The sequence below is a fragment of the Canis lupus genome, chromosome 32 (genome assembly GCF_003254725.2).
Source record: "Canis lupus dingo isolate Sandy chromosome 32, ASM325472v2, whole genome shotgun sequence".
NCBI lineage: Eukaryota > Metazoa > Chordata > Mammalia > Carnivora > Canidae > Canis > Canis lupus.
This window is the reverse complement of record NC_064274.1, coordinates 11,748,792-11,764,338: the sequence shown is the minus strand read 5'-3', so window position 1 is coordinate 11,764,338 and position 15,547 is coordinate 11,748,792. Positions and strand designations below refer to the sequence as shown.

Below are 15,547 nucleotides of genomic sequence, written 5' to 3'. Positions count from 1 at the left end.
TATTTATTTATTTATTTATTTATTTATTTATTAATTAAGATTTTATTTATTTATTCATGAGAGACACAGGCAGAGGGAGAAGCAGGCTCCATACAGGGAGCCCAATATGGGACTCGATCCAGGGTCTCCAGGATCAGGCCCTGGGCCAAAGGTGGCACTAAACCGCTAAGCCACCCGGGCTGCCCCAGTATACAACATTTAAAAAAATATGTTAGCTTTTAAAATTCAGTTTATTTTTAACTGAAAATTATTGTTCAGGAATGATTCAGTAGAAAGCAAACATTCTGGTAAATTTAGGGGTCAAGAAATGTGGATTCATTTTCAAAAAGTACTCTTTTTTTTTTTTTAATCACTCTTGATTCATCATTTTGTTGTTTATCCCAACATTTGTCAACTAATTCCTCTCAACCCCTTGTGCTACTTAGACCTAAGGAAGAACAGAAGAGTGGAAGGCTTGAGACTCTGAGGCCTCACCAAAACTCTGTGGATCACTGTTGTTCTGTGACTCGGAGTGAGACAAATCCTTTGTTGCTGTTGATGGCTACTTGAAGGGCTTCCTCCACTTTCTCCATTGTAGAATACTGAGGAAGGTCCAGAATATTATGACAGGTCAGTGCTCTTGGATAATCTGCTTCACTGAAAGTTTCCGGACAGCGAAATTTGATTCCTATCTCCTGTTTGCCACTTAGAGGCAGCCTGTCATTTCCCCTAAGAAAAACTAGAAAGGAATAAACTTTGGTTAAGATACTTCATAGAAAGAGCAAAACATAAAATGAAAAGGAAGAAATTAATCACTTCATTCAGTACATATCACTGAGTACCCCTGTGTAGGGAGAACTACACAGGGCCATATGGACATGGAAAAATCATGACTTTTGGTCTTTGTCCTCAGTTGAGTTCATGGTCCAACTGGGCAAAATCACGTACATGAAACGAGAATAGCAAGATACGTGGAAGTGTATTTAGCTCAACTAGGAAGTCCTAGGTGAGGTGGAGAGCCTAATGAAGGCCTGAGACTGAGGGAGGCACCAGGCTGGGGTAGCAGGGAGACTTACAGGGGTCACATCTGGCTAGTTAATTCTCCAGGAAAGGAGTTGGGTAAGCTTTCGAGGTAGAAGGCAAAAGCCCAAGAAAAAAGCCAGAGGTAGGAAGATGTAAGTAAACCTACTGAATGCACAGATAGTAGAATTAATGGGCTGAAGCAAAAGTTTCCCATTAAGAGAGAAGTTTAGACAGGTAGTTTGGGTTGTGGAGAAGTAGGTTAGATTTGTGAAGTTGAAATTGTCCTACAACGTCCTTAGGAGCAACAAAAATAGCAAGAAGATGTATATCTCTGGAATAGCTGCAAAATGGGATGGGAGGTGGGAGACTACGCCATTAAACCTTAGGGTGCTCCCTGAGAGAAGTTCTTGTGCCACAAGGCCACAAAGTTTAGTGGTTCAGAGCCTTGGCTTTGGGTTTCAAGTCTGTTTCTCACATGCATCAGCTGTGTGAATATAGACAAGCTACTAAATGCGTCGTTTCTTTTCCTCAGATCTGAAATGGGGGAAAAATTAAGTTTCTACCTCAAAACATTGCTATTAGGATAAAGGGAGGTAACAGATATGAAGTGGTCAGTACAGTGCCTGGCATAGGCTAAGCACACAATAAATGCTCTTAGTATTATCAGTGGTCACTGCTATTGGTATTATTTCTAAAATAGTATTAGAGAAATATACATTTTGAATGTGAGAGTAAAGGCTTGATTAGGAGGCAACTAGCAATATCTTTTTTATTATCTTTTTTTTAAATGGGAAACCAGCTTTTATAAGAGGAAAGAGCATTGGTTTAGGAAGCTTTGCTGACTGGCTTTGCTGTTAACATGTGTGACCCACTATTAATAGTAATTCCATGGCAGGGCGCCTGGCTGGCTCAGTCAGAAGAACATACAACTATGGATCTAAGGGTTGTGAGTTTGAGCCTTATATTGGGTGTAGAGATTACTTAAATAGATAAAATAAACTTTAAAAAAGTTTAATACTGACTTCATGGCAAATATTTGCCTTTAAAAAGATATATAATTATAAATCCATCCATTAGTAATACTTACAGAGGAATTTCTTCTTTTCCTCCAAAGTTAATTTGTGGAAAGCTTTCCAGAACATCAGTATAGTAGGATGTGATTTGTGGTATCCTGGACCATATTGTGAATTCTTGGGAAAAATAGGGAGAAAACAGGTTTTTAGGGGGAATATACAGAAGTTGTTTGGAAGAACTGGGAGCACTTTAGTTATCACCAACCTCTTCAAAATATTTCCAGTCATAATCATTATTTCCAACCAGTGCTGTCATTAGTTCTTCAGGCTGGAAAAGTTTAACAAGTATTTCCTTGTCACAGACTTTGTAAAATCCTCTTTGAAATTCCTCATAAACTGCCTTTACAGAGGTGTTAAAAATGTAATCGATGCATGCAGAAACATATTCTTTCCTTGAGAGAAGAAAAAAATAAACCCAATAACATACATTACCGTTCACTAAAATATTCTCTATTTTGCCCTTTTTATCATTTCTATTGAGAAAGAAAAGTAAATAATTCCTGCATACCATACAGTGCTATATAGGCAGACAGAAGTTAAAAACATGTGGAAGGAACCTAGGAGTATGTAGAAGGATTAAGACTTTGTTTTGCTGCCATCTTCTCCAAGAGAGATACTTTTAAAACACCTAATCTGAATATATAATTCTCCATCTTAAAATCTTTCAAAGGTTTTCTTTCCACTTCCCTTAGGGTAAATTCCAAACTCCCCTGATCTGACTCCCAGCCTGACACAGCAGCCTCTTCCCAGTTGGCATTTGAATCTTTGGCCAAACTGACCTTCAGCTCTGTGGGCTCACTGTCTCTTTGGCAGTTAGGCCACAGCTTGCAGTGGTCCCTCTTTCCTTGGTAACTTCTGTCAACCATCAGAGTTCCATAGCAACATGACTTTCTCAGGGTTGGTTCTCTCTTGTCCTTGCCCTCCTCTCTTACAACATATGTCACTATGTAGAAATTATTTCTGCAAAAGTCTGTCTTTTCCTCCCACCATGATGAATTTTCTGACCACAGGGTTACTACTTGGAGATATTTCTACCAGATAGCCACCAGAAACATGAAAGTCTCCCACCCTTTGAACAGTTTCATGGACTCTCCTAGCGGACTGTCCTATCTAAATCAACCCCTGTCTGCCCTCCCCTGGAAACAATGACGTGCTGGTAAATGGTTAACAACCAGTTCTCTAAAGAGAAAAAAATGAAAGCAGCATTTGCCGGTTCTGTGGTGTAAATATTCCCACCATGGCTGATTTCATGCTACTAATACTTTAATGATAAACTCTCAACATTTTAGAAAATTTAACAATCAGAGCAGCCTGGGTGGCTCAGCGGTTTAGCGCTGCCTTCAGCCCAGGGTGTGATCCAGGAGACCCGAGATCGAGTCCCATGTCAGGCTCCCTGCATGGAGCTTGCTTCTCCATCTGCCTGTGGCTCTGTCTCTCTCTCTCTCTGTCTCTCATGAATAAATAAATAAAATCTTAAAAAAAATTTTAACAGTCAGCTCTCATAAGCAGATGGCAGCAGGCTCCAGCATAACACTACTGTAAATCAGACTGTGACTCTTTTGTCACAGTCCTCATCCTTATCTGACCTTATATTACATAATAATTTATTTGTAAGTGGTCTTTCTGCTTCACTGGAATGCAAGCTCCAGGTTTTGTCTGTCTGTTTCACAGCTGTATCTCTGGCACCTAAAATAGGATCTAAGGGACTCAAAAATTATTGTTAAATGAATAGTGAAAAGTTCTACAAAGGGAATATTTAATCCTAAGTCCTTTTTCCCCTTCTCTTAATCTGTAACCTTTTTTTAAAAAAATATTTTATTTATTTATTCATGAGAGACACAGAGAGAGGCAGAGACGCAGGCAGAGGGAGAAGCAGGCTCTTCACAGGGAGCCTGATGGGGGACTCGATCCCCAAATTGGGATCACGCCCTGGGCCAAAGGCAGACACTCAACCGCTGAGCACCCCTCCTCCCCACCAGGCATCCCAACCTGTAACCTTTTTATCTTCCTCAGAGATGAGGAGCTAAAATGATCATCTGAGAAGCTAAAATATATTGATAAATTATAGTGATAAAAAAGCATTTTATGTGTATTCATAGGAGATGTTCTAAATCTCAAAACTTACTTGTTGGTTTGGTCCACAGGTACAGAAATCCCATTTGGAATTAAATTAACATTATTTTTGTCCCAGTATATCTGTAAAGAAAATGTTCAGGTATCAATTCAATCACCTGCAGGGACCACTTTGATACGAAGATTATTTCTGAGTTAAAAGCAGTCAAAACCCAGCAGAATCAGAAAAAACAAAACAAAATTTTAAAGCCCCGCCCACCAGCAGATTCAGGAAAAGCTCTTTATTGACTTCCCCCTCAAATGTCTAAAAATAATTTAGTTAGAGGACCTGCTTCAGGAAGAGAGCTATCACCATAGGACACTACTATAATATGAATTAGGCATGGTAGACGCAGAGGAACCTAGCAAGGTGCTTTGGATCAAAGTCCTCTTAGTCTCACTGTTTCTGAGTAGCCCGGCAAACATTTGTTTATCCAACATTTACTATTTTTCATCTTCCTGTAAATTGCATGCCTTCGCTCTGAAGTCCAGGCCTCTACCCTTCTCCTTAGTTTAGAATGACATATATACCTCATTTTGCCTGTCTTTGGAATTTTCATATCTGTATGCATTCCTCGTAGTTCAAAATTCAATTTGATATTCTCCTGTTCATCTGCCTCATGTCATTTTGATTCCTAGTCCAACTAAAAGGACTTTGAAAGGGAGAATAAATTCTCCCTCCCCAGCACAACCACAATAGCATTATTCATTATTCCCATACATTCTAACCTAAAAGATTTTAAATAACTGGAAGCTAAATAACTATTTATGTAGTTAATTATTATTATGTAGTTATTATTATTATGCAGCATCTTAAATACATAAAAAAATTTTTAAAACCTACCCTAGTTTATGTTGTATATTGTCTTAAGCATTTAGTGGTTTACATTGTTCACACTGATTGCATAATTGCTATATTTTCACCTTGAGAGTATATAAACGTAACTATCAAAGAACGGGCAGGTAGGAGGAAAGTCTTATATAGTACAGAAGTAAAATTCCCTTCAAAAAAGGAATCCCAGGAGTGCAGGGTAGAAAATTTAAAAAAAAAGGAATCCCATATTTAAAGTAATATAATAGAAATTATACTTAAAAACAGATGAAAGTTAAACTATAATCTGGTTTGCATTGGTACTCACAGAAAAATATATGTAAAGTTCTTCAGTGTCATCAGCTTCATTATCTAGAATTTCTTGCAAATTCCTAATGAAAATTTTCATTTAAAAAGTTGTATTTAATTTAAAATTAAAAAATAAAGTTATATTTATTGATCTTCTAAAATTTCAAAAGTAATAAATGTTCAATGGAAAAAATCTTGAACAATATAGAAATGTATAAAATGCCACATAAATGTCCTCTCCTTACCTTCTTGCTCCCTCTTCCTAGAGTTTACCTCTTTTTACAGTTTGGTTGGGCCCCTGCTAACACAGACACTGCTCTGTCTTAATGGAAATTACAGAAAGGAGCCCCTTCCTGTAGACCAGTGATTCCCAGTCAGTGGTGATTTTGTTCCCTAGAGGACAGTTTGGCAAAATCTGGAGATTTTGGTGGTTACAATTAGGGGAAGGTCGCTACAGGAATCTAGTGGGTAGCAACCCCATAAGCTGTTAAACATCCTATAATGCCAGATCAGCCTTCCACAATAAAGAATGATCTAGCCAAAAATGTCAGTGTTGCTAAGGTTGAAAAATCCTGTTTTCTAAACAGGGCATACAGTATAAATCTAGGCAGTTTATTTTTACACTAATAGTACTTGACAAGAGAATCCTTTTTCCCAATCTGCCAACTCTGTATTTTATTTTATTTTTTATTTTTATTTTTTTAAGATTTTATTTATTTATTCAGGAGAAATACAGAGAGAGAGGCAGAGACACAGGCAGAGGGAGAAGCAGGCTCCCTCCCTGCAGGCAGCCCTATGTGGAACTCGATCCTGGACCCCGGGATCACGCCCTGGGCTGAAGGCAGACGCTCAACCGCTGAGCCACCCAGGCATCCCCCAACTCTGTATTTTATGAAAAACTTTAACATTTGTCAGTCTGTAAACAGAAAATGGACATCTCATTCCCATTTATATTTCCTCAATTACTAGTAAAGTTGAACATATTTTCATTTTTTGATTGGCCATATGTATGTACACTCAGCCATATATATTTCTGTGTGATGGCACATATGTATACATACATATATTTATATTTATACATCAGCAATACTAATCCTTTGTCTATCATATATGTTGCCAGTATTTTCCTCACAGGATATAGTTTGCCTTCTAACTTAGAACAAGTAGTTTTCAATACTTAAAAAATAAAGATGATATGCTGATATATTTAAATACATTAAATGACAAAATATGATTTATTAAATATAGCAAGTATGATTCTTATTAAAAATATTGTGTACCCAAAAAAAAATATATATATATACACATATGTATTGTGTACCATTTCCGGGGTTCCTGTTGGCTCAGTGGTTAAGCATCCTACTCTTAATTTTTGGCTCAGGTCATGACCTCAGGTTTTGAGCCCTGTGTTGAGCTCCAGACTGTGTGGATCTGCTTGAGATTTTCTTTCTCCCTCTCCTCCTGCCCACTCGTGCTCTCTGTCTCTCTCTTTCTGTAAATGAATAAAATCTTAAAAAAAAAAAGGGGGTCCCTGGGTGGCTCAGCAGTTTGGCGCCTGCCTTTGGCCCAGGGTGCGATCCTGGAGTCCCGGGATCGAGTCCCACGTCAGGCTCCCGGCATGGAGCCTGCTTCTCCCTCCTCCTGTGTCTCTGCCTCTCTCTCTCTACGTCTATCATAAATAAATAAATCTTTAAAAAATATTTTTAAAAAAATCTTAAAAAAAAAAAGAATATCATGTACTGTTTCCATCTAGATAAATTGAAGATAGTACACCAGAGGTCTGTTGTAGGTTGAAAATCAAAAGAGCATTTGGCTTTTCTTTTTGATGGCGTACTTTATTATTATTATTTTTAAAGATTTTATTTATTTATTCATGGTTGACATAGAAAGAGAGAGAGAGGGGCAGAGACACAGGCAGAGGTAGAAGCAGGCTCCATGCAGGGAGCCCCACGTGGGACTCAATCCCGGGACTCCAGGATCATGCCCTGGGCCAAAGGCAGGCACTAAACCGCTGAGCCACCCAGGAATCCCCAGATGGCGTACTTTATTTTAAGTCAGGCTAAAATTCACATTCATCAAAAGAGTATACATTTATTGAAATTGAAGACCTTATCACTTTGTGTATGTGTGTGATTAACATCAGTTCCTGAAAAACTGAGACTTAACTATAGTTCTGGAAAAATATTACTTACTTCCCCAAAAGAGGACTGAGTTCTTTTAAATCTTGAAATGATGGCTTTTGGTCCAGAAGTTTCTTAAACAGAGCCAGTGGGAAAGGAAGATTGGCAGGATTTAAGTTGTATAGTGAGAGTCCACACAGTATCCCAAAAAGGAAATATCTTTTCTTCTTAAATTTAGACTGGAAAAGGAGAAGAAAAAAAAAATCCCTAACGTATTAGAAGTAATAAATAATGCAAGAGGATAATTAGTAAAAATTAGTTTTGGTTCTCTTTTCTAGAAGTCACAAATTAGAAACAAAATGGTTCAGGAAAATAAAGTTTGAGGTTCTTACACAGGCTTTAATACAATTTAAATTTCTTCCACAAGTTAAAATACAAAGGAACAGTTCAGAATATTAAGTGAATGGATTTATTTTTTGTTACTGACAGCATATCTGGAATATGAAAAAATAGGCTCAGATAGCCTTTAAGCCAAGGTTTTCATTATTTAATTTTATAGTCTTTGCCTTCAAATTCATGTAGAAAAAAAGACACCACAGAGGGAAGAGTGCACTTTATCTACACTTTCATTGTGCATCAGGCATGTCACTAGTGTCAGATGAGTGTGTCCCTTTGGTGATACTGCCCTCAGCCTAGCTGTGCTGACAGAGACAAGCATATGGGTCAGGGAAGGTGTTGGAAGGAAGAAGGAAAGAGTCCTAGTGAAATCGGCTTCACTCGTCTCTCTGCACTTTGTTTGTAGTCTCACATGAGAGAAAACACTGGCCACATCTTGCTAGGCCACCACTACAGCATAGCCAAGAGACCGCTGGCCTAAAATGCTAAATGCGTTTTAAACATTTATCCTCACAATTACTGTAAGAAGTTACTAGGGCAAGTAGATTGAGGCTATTAATTAAGTGGCGCAGTCATTCACCTGCTAACAGCAAGGCTGGCACTGGAATAGAAATCTTGGAATTTATATAAATTCCAGGAAATTCAAACTTCTCTATAACGACAGAAATCAGATCAGTGGTTGCATGGGCAAGGATGGAAGGAGTGTGGAGGGTGGGATTAGAAAGGTTTATGAGGGGCAGCCTGGGTGGCTCAGCGGTTTAGCCCCACCTTCAGCCCTAGGAGTGATCCTAGAGACCTGGGATCAAGTCCCACGTCAGGCTCCCTGCATGAAGCCTGCTTCTCCCTCTGCCTGTGTCTCTGCCTCTCTCTTTCTGTGTCTCTCATGAATAAATAAATAAAATCCTTAAAAAAAAAAAAAAGAAAGAAAGAAAGAAAGGGGTATGAGGAAATTTGGTGGAATGATGAATATGTTCACTATATATTTTGATTGTGGTGATAATTTCATGGGTATATGTGTATATCAGAACTTACCAAAATGGACACCTGATATGTACTTCATTGTATCTCAACTATACTTCATAAAAGACGTTTAAAAGTTTAATATGCATAGAAGCACCTGGGAATCTTATAAAATTCACACACTGATCTGGGGTGGGACCTGAGATTCTGCTTTTCTAATAGCTCCCAAGTGATGCTGGAGCTCATGCTCTGTGGACCATATTTTGAGGAGTAAGGCTCTCTATGTGACCTAATTTTACATTATTATTATGGTTTTCATGTTGCAGTATATGGTATACATTTTTCTGTTCTGAAAAACTGTAAAAAAATAAAAGACTTACCTTCGCAGGAAACCACATGTAGGAACCCTCTTCAGGATACATGAACATCCCATATTCTATATTGGTCATCTCTTCAAATATACTGTAGAAGAACTCGGATTTTACCCCATATCCTATAGATCGAATTTCTTTAATAAATTCAACCTGAAAAATAAATAAATAAATAAATAAATAAATAAATAAATAAATAAATAAATTCAACCTGAGGAAAGAGAACGCATAGGATCAGATTTAAAATATGATGCTTTGATCTTTGTGGAAAAGTTTCAAAATTTCTATAATCATCAGAATTCCTGGAATCCCATATCCCTTCAAGACCATACCTCACTGCAATCTGCTCTCCCTAAATTTCCTGCTGAGCAAGGGATGCCCTGAACCTATTCATTGTCAGATTATCGTGTGTGAGTCCTTTACACTGCCACATGACCCAAGTAAAGGGGGATTCTGGCAAGACAGCATTACCGGTGATGTTGACCAGAGGCTTGAGCCACATTTTGATGTGCTTCAGATCCCTGGTCCTTCTGTCTCATTGTCTGTAAAATCATTCAGATTTTACAACTTTGGCTCCAAACAACAACTATTTGGTTTCTCCTGCCTCTCTCCCCGCATTAGAACTTCTGATAAATTACCCTCCCAGTCCCCCTGGGTTTTAGCATCTCTGAAGGAACTGCCCATTGCCCTCGTGTGGGAAGCCATTATGGACTGTCCTTTTCTTTTTCTTTTTTCAGTTCTATTATTATTTACTTTTTAAATTTTATTTTACTTTTTTCAAGATTTTATTAAGTAAACAGCCAACATGGGGCTTTAAACTCACAACTCTGAGATCAAGAGTTGCACGCTTTACCAATTGACTGTGTCAGCCAGGTACCCCTTATTTACTTTTTAAAATATTTTTGAAAAAATTAATTTTTTTACATTTTCAATTTAAACACTATTCACACTGAATGTGTATGGCAGCTTAACCTACCCAAATATGAAGTTTGAGAAGCCAAAACTGTTCTAACTTTGTTAAAAATTATGCTGTAGGAACTGTCCTCCTCTAAAATTGACCTTCGGTCTTTGTGGCCAATACTATCCCAAATTTCCTCCTACCTCTCTAATTACTTTTCTATTTCCTTTCCTGGCCAATTTCTCTTTGTCTTTTTATTTTTATTTATTTATTTTTAAAGATCTTATTTTTATTTATTATTTTTGAGAGAGCACACAGGGAGGGAGGGGCAGAGGGAGAGAGAGAAAGAGTTCTAAGCAGACTCCCTGCTGAGTGTGAGCTCCATGCAGGGCTCAACCCCACAACCCTGAGATCTCATGACCTGAGCCAAAATCAAGAGTTAGACACTTAACCAACTGAGCTACTCAGGTACCCTACTTTTTATGTTCTTTTTTTTTTTTTTTTAAAAGAACCTTTATTTATTCATTCATGAGAGACACACACAGAGAGAGAGAGAGAGAGAGAGAGAGAGAGGCAGAGACACAGGCAGAGGGAGAAGCAGGCTCCATGCAGGGAGCCTGATGTGGGACTCGATCCGGGGTCTCCAGGATCAGGCCCTGGGCCAAAGGCGGCGCTAAACCGCTGAGCCACCCGGGCTGCCCTACTTTTTATGTTCTTAATGTAAGCATCACTAAACTCCACTAAATGTTCTCTTTCTCCTTTCTTAGCCTGAAAGATCTTATCTCTGCCACTGATTAACTGACTCCTTGGCCACAGACCATCATCTCATTTCCAAGGGCTCATCTTACATTCAATCCATATATCCCAATAAGAGATTAAGCTCATTTCCAGTTTTCTAATTTCTGCTTACATACACTGGCAAGTCTGCCTTCACTGTGGTCAAGACCCACACATAACTGGCCTTGACAACCTTGCCTTGTTCAGAGTCTATTTTTTTTTATTGGATCTACCTTGAAGTTAACCTTCCTTCCTCTTTGTCATCTCCTGTGGGCAGAATAATTTTCTATTATTTCCTCATAAAGAAGATTTAAAAGAAAGTAGATACAGAAGGAGATACACAACTACAAAGTCTGGCTTATAAAATAGTTTCTGTGTTTCCCACTTAGTCCCCAGGTGTCTGAGCCCTAAACTCTAAGTTCTGGTTTCTTCTCTGAGAACCTAAGTCTTCCTTTCATGGCTGATACTAGGAAAATCCACTCCTTTCTGGACAGAGTCCAGCTTTTACATAAAGAATTACTCATTATTCTATGGCCTCAATAGAACAAATGATCTGAGATAAACACAGTAAAAACCCTACAGGTACCCACAAAGAATGAAGTGAAAGATGACTAGAATTAGAACCAATATAGTAGATAGTCTATGACTAAAACTAGAGCCAAAATATAGGAAAAGTATCTGTTCTATCTGCTCTTGTTGATTGAATTAATAGCCCAAATGCTTTACCCTCCTTGATCCATGTCTGTTGCATGTGACTTTGCAGTTTCTCCTATTAAAGAGGCTGAGTATATTTCATCAGCCCTTGACTTGGGTTCAGACACATAAGTTGGTTTGACTAAAGCAATGTTAATTGTGTGATTGGACTTGCTATCTTACACCTCTCGCACTGCTTGCTGGTCCCAGGAAGATGAAAAGCACAAGAAGCAGAACCAAACTGCCCCAGCCTACCTTAATCTAGCCTAGACCAGCCAGTTCCTAGCCAACACCCAAACATGTAAACAAGTGCAGACAAAAATCTACAAATCTACCTAAATGAATTTAATCGAAATTAGCAGATCCTTAGCTGAATATCAGATGTCTATAATAAATTATTGGCATTTTAAGTCATTAAGCTTTGGGATGATTCATTATGTAGCAGTTTTGTAGGCCATGGTAATGAATAGCTTACACATAATTCCAATATTTAATTAAACATCCCGTAGCTTTTCTCTAAAAGGAAGTAAGGAATTACTATTTTTTTACTTATTAAGTATTCTCTTTGCCCAGCGTGGAGCTTGATCTCAAAACCTCAAGGTCAAGAGTCATATGCTCTTCCAACTGAGCCAGCCAGGCACCCTAGAATTCTGAAAACGTTTCAGCTGATAACTATAGATGCAAAGGCAGGCTCTTCCTTTGCTATGTTATACAAATGTTCCCCTTTCACATTAGTAAAAATGTCCAAAGAGACTTTTACTGTACCATGAATGCTTTATGGAGGTCAGTGTCTTCAGCTTGGCTTAACTGACGCAGAGCATCTTCAACTAGGTGACGTCGTCTGACTCTAAGTGTAAATGGATGGAGTTCGTTGTATGGAATCACTTGCCCCCAAGGCAGGTATTCTTTCTGCTTTAAGTCCAAAAAAAGGAAATATTTTAGGAATCTCATAGGAAAACTAGGAAGTGTTTAATATTTCAAATAAATGGAATCTGCATAGCATATACTTATCCCTCCTATTGCTATATATACTCAGATTGTAATTATTTAAGAAAAAAGGGCATCATATCTACATTACACTATGGAGGATAAAGAGATCACAGGATGTGTGAAACCATGGCATCTAGAAATATACAGGGGGTTAGTCACCATGGAGGTACAGCTAAGTAATTACAAGCTATCTTACTTACAGTAAACGTGATCCTTAAAGGCAATATAGTGGTATTCAATATGCTGAGACATTAATCTACCATCAGTATTTTTTAAGATTTTATTTACTTATTTATGAGAGACTCAGAGAGAGAGCCAGAGACATAGGCAGAGGGAGAAGCAGGCTCCTTAAGAGGATTCTGATGCAGGACTCCATCCCAGGACCCCAGGATCACGACCTGAGCCAAAGGCAGCTACTCAACCTCTGAGCCACCCAGGCATCCCTACCATCAGTCTTAAGAAGCAGAGTTTTAGCACCATAATCCTCAAGAATATAAGAGCAGTTTAGGAGTTCAAGAATGATGTTAAATTAGGGAAAATATCAGAGGAAAGACTTGCTCAGAGAAGATATACTCTTGTTCACTTAACTGTGGTCCATCTACCTGATTTGTAGCAGAGGTCCCAGAAAATATGCTGCCTGCAGCCTTACTTTTTACCTGTTCTCAGTCACCTTACACAGTACTTCCATTTAGCTCTTTTGAATTCTCAGCATTTCCTTACCACTCTAGTCTGGATCTTATTTCTGCTGAACTCCCCTGGATTAAAAATCTAGTGTTGGACTTGTCCTTGCTTTGAACTTTAACACTCATCTAGGGCTCTTGCTACATCCTAAGGGCAAAAAGTAGTATTAGGAATCATAAACCAGGGATCCCTGAGTGGCGCAGTGGTTTGGCGCCTGCCTTTGGCCCAGGGCGCGATCCTGGAGATCCGGGATCGAATCCCACGTCGGGCTCCCGGTGCATGGAGCCTGCTTCTCCCTCTGCCTGTGTCTCTGCCTCTCTCTCTCTCACTGTGTGCCTATCATAAATAAATAAAAATTAAAAAAAAAAAAAAGGAATCATAAACCAATGTAGCTCTTTATAGGCCTGTCCCGCAAATCATGACAGCAAGACCGGTGGATAATAGCTATCCAATTCCAGGTTTCCAGGCTGAGTGCGGTTGCCCATAGCAGCACTTTACAAGCATCTCAGAAAGGCGGGCATGTGATTCCAGGCTTGGAAAAGCCTGCCCCAGACCTCTGCCACTACTTTATACTAAGAAATTATGTGATGCCACTAGATTTCTTGGCTTTATCTTGAAGACGTTTATTGTAAAGAAGTTCCAGGTTTGTAGGGAGATGGAACAAGTGCCATTTCTGGTCCTTCCTGATTGTAGATCATCTCCTCTTATAGCCCAGGAGTCTGTAGCTCTGGGACACTTCAGCAATACTGACTCCTGAGCTACATGACCCATGGCTCAGAGTGACAGGGAGTGGCCAGCAATATCCTCCAATGACTATAGCAGGGAGAGGTATATATGGCTGCAGTAGCCCCCAACCTTCATTCACCTAACCAAGAATTAGACAAGAAACCTGCATTTTATCTTATTTTCCAGTTCCTCTACTCTCATTCTCTATGTATTGGTTTCCCTTTTCTACATTTATGCATGTGAATTGATAATATAGCTTGGAGTTCACAATTTTGACTATGTCTATCATCTCTCCTTTGGAGGTTAGGGTTGTGGAGTCTCCTTTTTAAATTTTACTCATGGCAACCACAACAAAGAGTTTTCTTCTACTCAAACTTTTCCTAATGCTTCATGATATGCAATCTGCCTGGCTCGACTATACACATAGCCCTCACTAACCCCTCACTAAGAGTAGGTCCGTTACACAGAACATTGCTGGAAAAGAAAGTGCCACAGAGGGAAGAACTTGTTTAAAGGAAACATAATTTTCTCCCATTACCAGGATGTGAGGAAAATTTAAAAAGAGGTGGCTGGAAAACAAAAGAAGACCTGTCGCATTCAAATCTTGTAAACATGTTGATGACAGACACTAATAATAGTAACTAGAGAGAGAGTCTTTATCTGTGGAATGCTTTTAGCAGGATGTACCTTGTCCATCTACATTGCTTAATATAAATAAACCTGGAATTTATGGATTTATGGGGCATGGGTCATTGGGGAATATCACATAAGCTGTATAATTAATAGAGTATCACGGAAATGTTTTATAATTGGAGTGGCTCCTTTTGTGAATGTGATGTCCCAGACTTCTCCACGTTTCACCTGATGGCCTGTATCCTTTAAATTATTAATAAAAGTAATGGGTATGACTTCTGATTCCTGTGAGTCTTTAAAGTATAAATAGATAGGAACCTTTTCTGAGGAATAACCTAACAGGCCTCAGCAATCAAAATGTGTTTGGAGGGACGCCTGTGTGGCTCAGCGGTTGAGCTGTGTCTTTGGCTCAGGGTGTGATCCTGGAGTCCCAGGATCGAGTCCCTCATCAGGCTCTCTGAATGGAGCCTGCTTCTCCTCTTTCTTCCTATGTCTCTTCCTTTCTCTGTGTGTCTTTCATGAATAAATAAATAAAATCTTAAAAAAAAAACACACAAAAAAAACATGTTTGGAAAATCTTTAGTATAACGTCTGGGAGTGGGGTGACCACTCAAATACTTAACTAACGCTGATGGAGATAAAAGAGACAAAATAGCATGTAAATGTTATGTAGGAATATTACAACTACCAGAAAAGAAGCAGAAGGAAGAGAGTAAATGGAAAACAGAATAAACTCACAGATTGACTCATAGGTATTATCTGGGAATAAAAAAATATCTGAAGGAGACTGCCTATCAAGCTCCAAGCTCTTCAGCAGATATGAAATCCAAACACTAAGATCACAGTAGTAGCTAAAACTGGATAGAGGAGAGGGAAGGGAGAGAGAAAGAGCAGTTACTAGATCATTTCAGTATTTGCTCATAGAAGGAAAACAGTGGATATTATCTAAAGAAAGTGAGGACTCAGACATTATATAATAATGAGAAAAGCAAATT

General features: G+C 38.7%; 1 protein-coding gene across 2 annotated transcripts in view; it reads right to left on the bottom strand.

Annotated features, from left to right (window-relative positions):
- Positions 1–211: 211 nt before the first annotated feature.
- HERC6 (HECT and RLD domain containing E3 ubiquitin protein ligase family member 6) overlaps positions 212–15,547 on the bottom strand; it is a 55,748-nt gene continuing 40,412 nt past the window's right edge. The window contains exons 16-23 of one of the 2 annotated variants that reach the window (XM_025425172.3): positions 12,288–12,434; positions 9,164–9,307; positions 7,500–7,666; positions 5,327–5,390; positions 4,201–4,271; positions 2,281–2,467; positions 2,090–2,192; positions 212–718 (exon numbers count right to left, since the gene is read on the bottom strand). In XM_025425172.3, coding sequence (XP_025280957.1) covers positions 489–718; positions 2,090–2,192; positions 2,281–2,467; positions 4,201–4,271; positions 5,327–5,390; positions 7,500–7,666; positions 9,164–9,307; positions 12,288–12,434 — 1,113 coding nt within the window. In that variant the 3' untranslated portion in view covers positions 212–488. The remainder of the gene's footprint in view (positions 719–2,089; positions 2,193–2,280; positions 2,468–4,200; positions 4,272–5,326; positions 5,391–7,499; positions 7,667–9,163; positions 9,308–12,287; positions 12,435–15,547) is intronic. The other variant, XM_025425140.3, reaches the window with a different exon arrangement.